Genomic DNA, 12,403 nt, shown 5'->3' with positions numbered 1-12,403 from the left:
TCCTCTTTGACGGGCAGTGCTCTTGTCCCAGCAGTCACCTCTGCACCCAAATAATATTTTAGGCTCCATCACCTTTTGTCCTCATAAGTTATGGGCCACAAGGAAAGCTTTGCGTGTTTGGGGAGTGGGATGGGAGAGAAAAGGAGGAAGGAATTAATTCTGGAAGTACATTGCAGGTTACATTTATTTGATTGTCTCTATTCCATCAATCTTCTGTTAAATGGCTCATCTCCTTGGGGATTGTTTGAAGAGGGGGAATTTACTGCACTGTAAGCCAGGGCACTGTTTCACCAAGTGGGGGGCATGAGATGTATCCTAGGAGAAAGCAGGGAACTGGAAAAGGCAGGGGGCTGGGGGGAGAGGGCAGAACACGAGCTTGTGACTCGGCAGAGGTGGAAACCTGCAGTGTGTCACCCACTGCTCCCCAGCCACCCGTGGAGATGCTTTTGGAGGGGAGCAACCTCCTCATCCACCAGCAGCTCTCATACACCATCACCTCTGCCTGTAGCAGGCGTGAGGAAGGACCAGCAGGTGGGCAACAAAATCCCACCTTGGCTTTCCGTAGGCATCTTTCCCCCTGGGTTATAAACCTTCCCGGGAGACCTTACGTGCCAGCCAGGCCTCCTAAATGAGAGTGCAGCACAAACTTGTGGTGAACCTGGAGCTGTCCTCTCCACTCAGGGAGAGCAGATGAAACACCTCCCTGCAGACAGTTATTGTAGGTGTTCTCCCCAGCTGAGAAATGTTTGGGAAACACTTGTAATGCTTTTTCTCAGGTGTTGCAGAGAGGATTTGTTTTGTAAATAGCAAAGCTGTTAATTGCCTTGACTTTAATAAGACTGAGCTGAAAAGGTGTTAACAAGTTTCTGTTGGGCTGTGCTGGCTATGAGCCACTGCACAGGGCTTCCGAGTGGGAAGGTGGCAAAGTTGCTGTGAAAGTGCCTCTGCTCTGCAGAGAGGAAAAGTATTAAGCACCGGTTTAGCCAAAGACCCAGGGTAATGTGATTTTTAACTTGAATTGCCAGGCAGTTCTGTTTCAGTGGGTTCATTTTCTGTCTCACCACGTGGACTGCTGTGTCCTCACTGCAGCACCGCTGTGAAGGATGGGCAGGAGATGCTGTGGAGGGTGGGCTTCTGCCCCTGCTTCTCCCAGGCACTGCTGAAATGAAGCTCCTGTGTGCAGGGTGGGAAGCACAGGTGCTTAGCAGCTTTGAAAATCAAGCTGGGGAGGTTTAGGGATCTAACTTTAAGCACCTCACTTTAAAAAGTGTTGCTTGAGGTCAGAATTGGTTTTAAAGTCACTAACTGCACACAAAAACCTACTCTATGCACTCCGACAAGCCAGACACCCAAATTCCCTATCTTTCCTTGAAAACCCCTGTTAATAAATCCTGCAGAAGGCATCGCACAGATGCTTTTTCATCCTCCTCTATGGGAATGGCATTAGCAGGGGCTAACCAGGGGCTGATTAAGGCCCTTTAACTTTGTCATGCTAAGGGTTGGTTTTGCAAGTCGAAAAGGACCTGTGACTTGTTTTTCAAGACTTTAGGGAATTGCTGGCACTCGCTGGTTTCACTGCACCAGCTGCAGCGTGACCGGGAATCTACGCTGCATATGAAAAGGTCACTTACCCTGTTGAAGAGAGGAGAATCTAACACTTGTCAGCTTGAGTGATGGAGACGCGGCTTTGAGAGCCATAATATTCATGTCAGAGAATTGCCAAGCCCATGCGGAAGTGTTAAAAGATGGATGGCCCGGGGATGTACTCCTGACACTTTAATACGGGGGGAGGATACAGCCCAAACATCTCATACAGAATTATAATCCATGAAAGGGCACTGGCAGCATGATTTAAAGGTAATCCACCCGGCAAAGAGTGTAACAGCTGAGGCGAAGCAGGCCTGGATAGAGGAGGGCTGCTGTGAGCAGTGGCTGGGCTGCACAATCGGGGCTGTGGTGGGGCTCAGCGGGAGGAGAGCATCGTGCAGCTGGGCTGGGAGCCCGCAGGGTGTGAGAAGAGCTCGGCTGAAGCACAGCCACCTCCCAGGCACTTTGCAAAGACCACCTACACAAGCGGTTTGTCAGTGCGTGGCCTTCCTGGCTCCGTTTCCCTCCCATGCTTGTCGATATATCAAGCAGATGCTGTCCCGTTCCCCTGCAGTCAGCAGTGAAGCATTTTGTGAATTAAATAAACTTGATTTTCACGTGGTGAACCCACACAGCAAGAGCAGGGACATCAGGCCAAGGCAGCTTCTGTCCTGGGTGTCCCTTAGCAAGCAGGTTACCCCTGCTGGGGCTGCTCCAGCACTGTCCAAGCAGTTTAGGCCACAACAGTGGCAAAAGTGTCCCTGTTGGGTGACACCCCACGATACCCCATGCCACAATCCAAGGAGCCTTTGCCCTCAAAGGGGAGAGGCAGAGGTGACAGCCCTTTGGGGACAGGCATCAGGATTTTGTTTTGAGTTCATGTGGCATCTGCTGCACCTGGTTCAGATTAAGATTTTTACTTGTTCATTTTAATTAGGATCATTATTACATCTGTGGGATGGCAGTCAGACTCCTCACCAAGGGTTTATAAAGCCAGGTCAGCCTTTTTTTTTCAAGCATGAAGTGATTTACAGGTGGTTGGGATTAGCGTCCCAAATTTGAGCTGACTTCAGGTAATCAAGAGTAAATACATTCAGGTTTAAAGACATCATCGGTCCCTTCAACTGCTCTTTGCTTGTGGTTAGAGAGCAAGTCTTTGCAAGCCAGCAGATGATGGGACTTTGATTTCCTGTGTGTCATTATTTATTTTGAAAACTGATACGCAGAATTTTGCTGTTCCAGTAAAGCCTCTGCTGAGGTGGTGAAATCAGCCTGGATCGTGCCCTGCCAGCGGCCTGGGGTTTCTTACCCTGTGCCCCCATGCATGTGGTGAGTGTGTGGTTTCCGAAAATGAGTAATGGTGCTCAGGGGTACAGTGACTCCCTGACAGCGTGTGATGGATTAGGATGATCCTGAATTTCTATTGTTTTGTAGTGAATGTAGTGAGAATTGATGACTACTGTATCCAAGCAACAAGGGGAGGAAGAGAGAGCTTCAGCTTCCCAAGGACTGTGATATCTCTGTCAAGGTGCAGCTCTAAGGCATAGCACTGTCTTTTGTGTGTGTTGATGCTCAGTATTAGTTCAGCAAGCTATAGAAAGAGTGGAAACTGATATCATGAGGTGGTACTTAACTTTTCCCCAAGTCCTCCTCAATTTGCATGTGGTCTTTGGCTTTTGCATAAAATATGCTTGTTGCCTTGGACAGTCCGGATGCCAGAAATATAAATGGGTTAAAAAGGCCATTAGACAAATTCAGGGAAGGAGACTTCGTCTCCAACATCTAAATACAGCACAGCAGAGCTGAGAGCCACCTCAGCAAGATACTGGCTCTGGGCTGGGGGAAGTGGGGAGAGCAGCTTGTGGGGAGCCCTCATCCACCAGGCTTGGCCTGGGCAATTTATTAACCCCGATCCTGCCGTGCAGTAAGGCAGTTCCTATATTTTACCTGTTCCCCTGGTGAAATAACATCTTCCTGCCCCTGGGCACCCACGGCAGTGCTGTGCTGTGCCCACTGCACAGGGGGCCTGGGGCCGCTTCTCCAAAATGGAGCCTGCACTGCTCTGCAGGTAGGCCGGCCCATGGGCACAGTGAAGGAAAGGGGCTTTGTTTGCTGTTTTTTGTCACTTCTAGTTCAGCCTAAATGTTGTGGGGGGGTTGCAAATAAATACTGTTGTGGCAACAGTGACAAAATTTTATTTATTTTTAGCTGTGGTAGTGTGGCCTGTTATGAAAGTTTTCGAAGCAGCTACTCTGAGGGCAGCACAGAAGGGCCCTAGCTTGATGGCAGGCTGCTGTAGCCCTTCCCTCTTTAAATAAATTGTCTGCTGGAAAAAACAAATGCATGTGGGAGGGTTCTGCTTCCCGGCGTGTGCGTTTTACACCTTGAGCTTCCTGCCGTGGCTCACGCGCATGTTGGCGGCTGTGTTTGCACTGGAAGCCATTGGGATGTCAGCACACATTGGGATGTCGGCACACATCGGCATCAAAGCCCTGGTGTGGGTGTAACATGCCGGCAGGGCTGCCTCCCCCCATGGTTACACCAAGACCCCAGGGTGAAAGCTGTGAGGGAAGCAGGACCCATTGGGAATGGCAGCAGCCCCCTCCTGCCCTCCCCACTGCCGCACCTGAGCAGCAGGGAGCCAGCAGACGCATTCGCAGCTGTCCCCAAGTTTTCTCTCCTGTCCCGAGTTCAAAGGGCTCCTCTCGTGCCTGGCAGATTTGTGCAGCAAGTGCTGATGCTTTCCACATCAAAGCAGGGCAGCCTCGCGTCGTCTGGGGGACTGAGGCCGCAGACAAACTAAAGAGGCTTCGGGAGGTTCAAAATGGGCTCAGGCGGGTGTGACCCTGCGTGCTCAGCACTTGGAAAAGGTTAGATATTGCAGCGATAGGTCTTAAAGCAAACCCTCTGGGGATTTAAGGCTGGGGCCAAGTTTCACTGAGGTCTGGGAAGGAAAAGGCTTCTCGCTGACTTCAGTGACTTTGGGATTAATGATGGGAAATGTTGGAAGTGCTGGGCTTTGCATGGAAATGGGCGGTTTTACACCTGGAGTCGTGCTGCTAGGAAGCCTGAAAGGAAAAAGCCAATTGTTTTCATGACGGTGTTTATTGCAAAATACAGTCCAAAATCTAATTCTTTTGGGATGCCTTCAAAATATACGGAGAAAACAGATTGTGCTAAGCAATAATACAACTTAATTAAGAAACAGTATTAGGCATAAAGAATTCTGAATTCTTATCTGCTATTATATAAAAAAAAAAAATAATAAAGGAATTTTAAACTGCTTAATTTCATCTGGTACAAATACATGAAGCTACTGTCCATTCGGGGCAGGGGTTTTGGTACCAAATCACAGAAGTTCCAAAAAAAAAAAAAAAAGTTAAAAAGAAAAAACTGTAAACACTGTCTGTAAACCTATTAAAGTCCTCAAAAAGTTGCAGCTGTTCTAATAGAAATCACAATGCTGCAAAAATCCCTCTCACATCAGAAAGTGCATAAGTTTTCCACCAGGAGTATTTATAAGCATGACCTGTGAAGGAACACCATGGGGGCCCTGGGCTGCAATGCCTGTGGCAGTGACAGAGCTGCCCAGTGGGACCAGTTCAGGCTGCAGTGCCCGTCCCACACTTGTTTACCGCTGCTGGTCTGGGCTGACCACTGCCAGCAGTGCAATGAGCTGAAGCCACCGAAAAAGTGAAAGCCTTCCCTCCATCAGATACGCAAAGTGACTCCCGAAAAGAAAGAAGCTGTTCGTAAATACTGAGGAGAAACCATGAAACCAGAAGGACAGTGGTCCCTCAGCGCCCGCGCCTTGTGCTTCGTGATCTCACAGCATTAATTCAGAGAAGGCCCAGTCTCATCGTCTGCTCGGACCTCCAAACCCCCTTTAGATCCCTGCTGTGCCCTGGGGAAGGCTCCTTCCCAACCTGAGCTACGGCGATGGCCACAAAAGGTGAAGAAACCCAAAGGTCCACCTCGTGAGCCCGGGCACGGCGTTGTCGGGCCTTCCTCTATCTCTTGTGGCCCTTGTTTTTCCGCTTGATGTGGTTGGTGGTGGCAGCATCGCGGCGGGCACAGTAGTGCTTGGCCACCAGCTGCCGGCACTGCTCGCAGCGCACCGTGCAGCACCAGTGGAACTTGCAGTTGCAGCTGGTGACCACCTCCGTCCTCCTCTCCTCCACTTTGAGGCCACACTCAGTGCAGAGCCGCCGGCAGCTCCTCTTCTCCCACTGCGAGAGGTTCTTGCCGGTCTGCAGGCACTCGCGGCCCTCGGTGCCGTGGTGGCCCAGGCTGGCGTTCCTCGTGCAGTAGTCAGGGGAGTCCTCCAGGAAGACGAGCTCTGTGGCGTGGACGTGGTGGAAGGTCTCCGCCGTGGCCCCGCGGCTGTCGGCGCTGTTGCCGGCTCTCATCCTCCTCTTGTCCATCTCCAGCTTGTGGGCTTGGTCGTATTTCATCTTGAGGTAGTTCCCGATCTCTCGGAACTCAGCGAGCTGGAGCCAGCACGTCTGGATGCTGCAGCTGCCCGACACCCCATGGCACTTGCAGGCTCGCTTCATCGTAGCTTTCACAGCCTGGGTAGAAAAGGTGAAGAAATTAGAAACAGTGGATCGTTGCCATTTACATTTCAAAACTGGGATACATGGTGCTTCTGCTTCAGGGGCAGTGGGTCAAATGTGGCTCCTGCTGGACAGGACTTCAGGTCCTTCCAAGACATGAACTCATGCCTTTATTTCAGTTCCAGGCAAACATCTGTCTGTCCTTGTCACTAATTAAAGGACAGAGATAATGAGCGGGCACAAACTATTGTCCCCAGCCCTTCCAGGAGCTGTTTCTCCAGGCCAGGATTAAGGTGTGCGTGCAGGGTCATGCCCTTCTGGCGCGTCCCGGTCTGCGGCTCACCTCTCTCATCGGCGTATCGACCCATCACCTCGCACAGAGATCTCATTCAAAATGTATGAAACAGCGCTGCAGCGTAATGACACCAAACCTCTACACATCTCCTCCAGGCCAAGCACTTCACAGATATTATCTACCCATCTCCCTCTGGTATTTATAAGGTCCCAATCACTGGTATCTCTGTGAGATTACGCCTCGACACACCCTATGAGATAGGTATGTTAAATGTTGCCGTCCTTGTTTTTACAGACAAGGAGGTTTGGCCAGAGCCGGCAGCCTCTGTGGGCCGGGTACCACGCTCTTCCTCACACCTGGCTTCCCCTGCTGAGTTTCTTGGAAGTGCCCATTGCAGGAATGTGGGGTGGTTCTTGTGTTGTGCTACAGACCAGAGGATGTGAGTATAAATCTGGCATATTGCTGAATAAGCGGTGTTCATGGTTAATGGCGCTGCACAAAGCTGCAGATGCTGGAACTGAATCTTACTGCAGTTCCTCATGTTCAGGTTTATGGTCAGATTCTAGCTGTGGCTTTTTTCCCCCAGGCAAATAGCACAGTGCCTAGACTGGCACAGACAGGGAGGGGGACCTGAGCAGTCTACAAGGCTCTGTTGTTGTTTCTAGTATAGATGTTGTTTTTATTATTATTATTACTGCTACTAATGCTATTATTATTTTTAATATTTGACTTACAAGTCTCCCAACTTCATTGTTGTGCAGGTTGATCAGGGCGCGGGTGTCATGTCCTGTTTCCAAAGCATCCACAAAGAGCTTGGAAATCCTCTCCCCAAACTCCACGTTGTCACTGCAGCCTCCCCAGACCCAGCCGCGGCCACCTGCAAGACAGATGTGTGGTAAGAACAGAACCACCCTGGTGGAGTGAATCCTGCCCCAGGACTCGCACTGAGCTGAGGGCTGGGATGATGCCAGCCCGTCTTGTAGCCAGCTTGGAGGGGCTGGAGCCCAGCTGTGGCAGGCAGCACACCGGCAGCTCACCGACACGCCCATTCCTGGAGTCATCACAGCCGCAGCTTTCAAAGTCGCCCATGCTACAGTTCCTGGTCAGCGTGTACATGACGCCGGCGGAGCTGATGGCGTGCACGAAGGACGTCTCCCTGGTAGCTGGGGGAGAGGAGAAAAAAGCTGTCACATGCAAACATACGCACCGGTACTGGTTTATTGGGAAGGGAGCTCTCTTGTGAAACCTACAGCGTTGCAAAGGTGCAAGAAGGGAATAACAAAACAGTTTGTGCAAAAGGTAAGGTGCTACAGGAATGAAATGCTCATGACTGGAATCTTTTCCAGCTTCAGCATCTATAGTTTCAGCAATTTGGCACAATATTCTGCAGGTGTCTGTGCATGGGACAGTTTCTTGGCAACAGTAGGATGGCACAATAGTGCCCCAATCCTGCTCTCGCCAAGGTTGCTGATCCCTCACATCACCTGGCACTTGGTTTGTCCCTGCCATTTTCTGCTCAGGGGGTTTGTTCCTGCTTTGGTCTCACCTGCTGGGGAAAATTACAGTTCATCTTAAATCAGCCAGTGGTTGAACCTGTGCTAATAGCAGTCTGGACCCATGCTTCTATTTTAGTTTCTTTTCTGGCTCTCCTAACAGAGTCAAATAGCTTCTTTCCAGTGGCATTTCTATGCTGGCTGAAGTAGATAGCATTCAAATATATCCACAACTTTCTCTTGGGCGGTTTCTTAGCACTCGCCCCTGATTCCTCCCTTCATCTCTCCTCCCCCCCATACGAAACTCAGGTGCCTCTAGCACTGTGCTCCCTGAGATGCGGCACAAAAGCAGCAGGAGCGAGCCCACAGACCAGCACTGCAGAAAAGGCTCTCCCTTAGCACAGATAAAGATCATAGAAAAAATATTAGCATTGTTTGTGAGACCAATTAACGCAGATGGAGAAAAGCCAGCCTGGTTTCTGAGGGACAGAAAACCTCCCCATCGGCTGGCTGCTCTCTTCAGAGCACCCCCCGGCTCCTGTCGGAGGCACCCCGTGGGCACTCACCGCTGCGCAGGCGGTTGTGCGTTGAGAGCTGCAGCGCGCTCTCGGGGCAGTTCCAGCGCTCCCACCCGAACTGGAACTTGCACTCCTCCATCCCGCTCTGCGCGCCCGCCGCCACACTGCTGGAGTATGTCAGGTACGCCTGCATGGGAAAGCGTGGGTGAGATCCTCAGCACTTCAGCTTTTATCCATGAAAACAGAGCCAGAAGGGTTGCGGGTCCTTTCCCTTGTTACTCAACCCGGTTTGGAGCCGATACGCTCTGGGAACTCTGGTTCTTTAGAAAAGCAATATTTCCCATTTGCAAAACAAAATGGCTTTACTTAAATTGCTGATAGTGACTGTGTTAATTACCTTAGGTCCTGTCATCAGAAAGTTGTTCACAGACCTGAAACGAAGAGAAGGAAACGAGTCGCACGATTTAACACAGGCTCAAGAGCATCCCCCAGGAATGCCCCTTCTGCTGAATCCTACCATGCTGCTGCGTTGAAAATGACACCACAGATGCCCACGATGGAGAGGATGAGGAAGGTGGTGCTGCTCATGGCTGTCAAAGCCCAGGAGTTGGATCCCTCCGGCTGATCCGCAGCTCCCACGCCGCAGGTCTCTGGGCAGGGCCACCTCGCCGCACCGAGTCCCAACGTATCTCGAGATATTCGGGTCCAGGAAAGCTGCAGGAACCTACAACCCTGATATTTATAAGGTGAAGTTCTGAATAGTCAAAACCCCCCATTCATTTGCTACCCAATGACTTAATGTGGTAAAAAAGCTCCTGCGCCAATGGGTGACAAGGAAACGCCTAATGTTGCACTTCAAAAGGCAGAGCGGTGTCACCGGGAGCTGTGATGATGTGAGGAGAGCAAACTTCCCTAACAATGGGCGACTTTTAACTCCACTCCACACCAGCGCCATCCCTTTCTCTCTGCCCCAAGTGCACTTGCCTTCTCCCTTTCACACCCCGCTTGCGAGCAGAGGCCGGGCCCCTGCGTGCCCAGCAATAACAAACCCGTGCATTTCTATGGTTCCCCTGCCAGCCGCCTGCTCCCTACCAGGAGAGCTCCCCGAGGAGTTTTAGCAGCACTCCTCTACAGATCCACCGGGGGTAGACCTCCCAGGTCTTCTCAATTTGACGAGATTCATTTAACGGCGATTTTTTTCCCCCCTCCTCGCCTCCTTAGGATGAAAGCTTCTGTATTTCCATCCTGATAACAACAGCGTGCACGGCGCAGGAGTGTTTGGAAATCTCTCTAATTTACGCGGCTGCAGCTTGGGAACACTGTGTGAATCACTTATGTGGTTTGCTCCATGCTTCAACGCTGTAATTAGGGGAACAGTTTTCCGGGGGTAGCAATTTCCCTGCAGTGAGGTCTGCCCCGGCAGCGGCCGGGCTCTGGCTGGCTCCACACACGTGAGCACTGCTGAGAGCCGAGCGAGGCCTTGGCCCCTCTGCTTCATACCCCTGCACTTGGGAGGGGAAAATCCTTATCAGAGGAAACCCCAAAAAGCCTCTCTTATGGTCATCCATGTGTTATATGTCAATATTACATATCAATGGTTATGGTCATGCATAATCGTTGTGGTACATCCTTTAGGCTGTAAGGGAGCAGAAGCGAGACTTTGTTCCTGGAAACTTCTCGTTTTGTTTTCCTGGGGCTGCGCAGGGCTCGTCCTTGTCCCACTGCTCTCGTTATCCCATCGAGACGGTGACATCTGGTCTCCTGCTGCTAATAGCTGTAACTGCGAGGTGAGGCACTGAGGGCCTGCAGCCTGGACGTTTCAGCAGCTTGGATTGTACCACACACTGCTGTGCTGGCCGGGGGCAGAGGAGCCAGCAGGAATAAAGACTTATGCCACAAACGTGATTGCAAAGTGCTCTGTGGGCTGCCGCGAAATGCGTGCGAGCACGGTGAGCAGCTGCATGGTTTTCCACATCCTGGCTCTGGGTGCCCGAGGCCCTGCACACACACGGCCTCGGCTCCATCCCATCAGCTCTGTGACATTTCTGACCTCGGGGAGCACAGGGACCCCCCCTGCCCTGCTCCCCGTGTCGGTCAGCGGGCGAGAGGAACCTCCCCGGCCAGCCCATGCAGAAGGGAAACCTGGAGTCAGCGCGGCAAAGCCACAAACAACTGTTTGCAGTCAGAGGATTAAAAATGCAGATCGGTTCAGAAGCAGGGATGCAAAATACCTTCCAAGTGAGCACCACGCTGGTGTACTCCTGCCAGCACGGCAAAACCCTCTGTGAGTCAGCATTTTAATCATTACCATCCTGAGCAGATCCTGCTTGTTAGAGCTGTCAAAGGACAATTACTGGGAATGAAGTGTTTCCCATGTATCAGTGAGGTTCATTGATTAAAGCCCATGCATATGACTTGGAAATCTGCTGTGCATTTTCTCTGTGCATGCATGTCATTTTGGGGTTTGTGTCTGGCTGTCCCCGGGGGCATATTGGTGGTTGTGTTTTATTTTTTTTTTTCTGTCTGAGAGAGCCCGTACAGCTGAACAATTTTGGCGTGTCTGTTATGTCAGTTCACACATGATCCTCCTATCGCATGCCAGAAAAATAACAGCTTCCCTGGGCGTGAAGCGCGGCTGCGAGCAGTCACTGCAATTGGCAGGATCACACAGTTATTTGCCTAGGCTATTAAAAATGTCTTTTCCAATTAAAGTCACAGGAATCTTAAAAGTCCCTTGTAACATTGTCACTTACACTAGTTGTCAGCAGACAGAGCTGTGCTGGGACGAGCCTTCCTGCTCTGGGGGACTTGTTTGTGTTCCCAGCTCGGTCCCAGAGTGCAGGAGCTGCTCAGGCACCAATGTCAGCGTGGATGTGTGTCCAGCCCACCCCAACAGATGGGACTGGGGTGGTCACCTCGCTGCAGGACTTTCCCACCATCCAGACCTTATGTTAAAGCAGACTTTGTTCTTGCTGTGTTGATAATTCTTCCATTTATAGAGTGCTTCATTCAATGTCCTTGTAGTAAGAGAGATTAAATGTAGCAGTCTCTGCTTTGGGTAAACTGAGGCACAGAGACCATCGTGCATGAAACCTGGCAGTAAATGGCAGAGCTGTACTGGCTGTAGCTATTCTGATGCTGATTTCAGTGTTTTGCTCCTTAAATTGCAGCGTGGTGCTGGCTCTTCCAACACCCATGGGACAAGCCTGTGAGTCGCAGCCCTGCTCATCGAGCCCTAGTGCTCATCTGTAAAACACCAAAGGAGCTTTCCTCTGGCTTTCCCACTCCCTAGAAACTTACTTTTGGTTTGGTTTTGGGTTAGGAAAACAAAACTGAAAGCAAAAAATCTCCTGAATTTACCTGGTTATGCAGAAAATGTAGGGCCAGGCGTTCTGGCAGCCCCGAGCCGCAGGCTTCAGTGGCACCGGCGGAGGCTGCGCTGGCTCCACGCTGTTGCAAACAACTGAGCAGGGAACGCTGTTTGGGAAACGGTGTCCTGGATGTCCGCCAGAGCCCCTTGGCTTTACTGATCAAATGTTGATGCTTTGTTTCTTATTTTCTTGCTACGCGACCAAACAGCCAGTGATTTTCATGGGATGATTGGAGTCCTAAAATATTTTGGTATCTGCCCTAAGTCAAGAGGCTTTAATAGTGCATATGCAAACCCCTACACCCATAAAACCCTATTCACATCAGAATATGGCATTTAGGGGAAGGCAGGCACAAGATAAATCAGTCTATGCAAGTGCTGCATGCAGAAACCCAAGCAAACAGGAATGATGGTCTGTGTGGGGGTCACAAATGCAGGGAGTGAGCACCACCAGCACAGAAAACAAGAAAATAAAGCATAGACTACTTGCTAAATTGCCCTGGGCAGGTGATACATTCAGAGCCCTAGCGTCAAATCCTGCATTGCTGGCTTCGTTACAATAAAATCCACCTGGGTAATTAGGA

General features: G+C 50.8%; 1 protein-coding gene and 1 long non-coding RNA gene across 4 annotated transcripts; one reads left to right on the top strand and one right to left on the bottom strand.

Moving 5' to 3' along the window:
- Positions 1–2,684: 2,684 nt before the first annotated feature.
- LOC137864170 (uncharacterized) lies at positions 2,685–10,871 on the top strand. Of its 2 annotated transcripts, XR_011101348.1 has the most exons (5): positions 2,685–2,916; positions 6,733–6,877; positions 7,200–7,333; positions 7,426–7,737; positions 8,852–10,871. It is a non-coding gene; the product is annotated as an uncharacterized lncRNA (long non-coding RNA). The 2 variants fall into 2 exon arrangements; XR_011101347.1 differs by having other exon boundaries at positions 2,686–2,916; positions 7,200–7,737.
- On the bottom strand, positions 4,674–9,091 carry WNT8A (Wnt family member 8A). 2 transcript variants are annotated; one of them, XM_068698022.1, is made up of 6 exons: positions 8,967–9,091; positions 8,847–8,880; positions 8,498–8,636; positions 7,476–7,601; positions 7,173–7,315; positions 4,674–6,158 (listed from the first exon to the last, which is right to left on the bottom strand). In XM_068698022.1, the coding sequence occupies exons 1-6, from the start codon at positions 9,035–9,037 to the stop codon at positions 5,598–5,600; spliced, it is 1,074 nt and encodes a 357-aa protein (XP_068554123.1). In that variant the 5' UTR covers positions 9,038–9,091; the 3' UTR covers positions 4,674–5,597. The 2 variants fall into 2 exon arrangements, with proteins under 2 accessions (XP_068554123.1, XP_068554122.1); XM_068698021.1 differs by lacking the exons at positions 8,847–8,880; positions 8,967–9,091 and having other exon boundaries at positions 7,476–8,630.
- Positions 10,872–12,403: the final 1,532 nt, after the last annotated feature.

This window comes from Anas acuta, chromosome 14 (assembly GCF_963932015.1).
Source record: "Anas acuta chromosome 14, bAnaAcu1.1, whole genome shotgun sequence".
NCBI classification, from domain to species: domain Eukaryota; kingdom Metazoa; phylum Chordata; class Aves; order Anseriformes; family Anatidae; genus Anas; species Anas acuta.
This window is presented reverse-complemented; position numbering and strand designations above follow the sequence as displayed.

Excerpts from the sequence above, each read along its gene's own strand:
- WNT8A (XM_068698021.1), bottom strand. The coding sequence starts at position 7,947 with ATGGCAGGGACAAACCAAGTGCCAGGTGATGTGAGGGATCAGCAACCT. Across the intron at positions 7,316-7,475 it reads CTCCAGGAATGGGCGTGTCG|GTGGCCGCGGCTGGGTCTGG; the intron begins GTGAGCTGCCGG and ends TCTGTCTTGCAG. Across the intron at positions 6,159-7,172 it reads ACAATGAAGTTGGGAGACTT|GCTGTGAAAGCTACGATGAA; the intron begins GTAAGTCAAATA and ends TTTTCTACCCAG.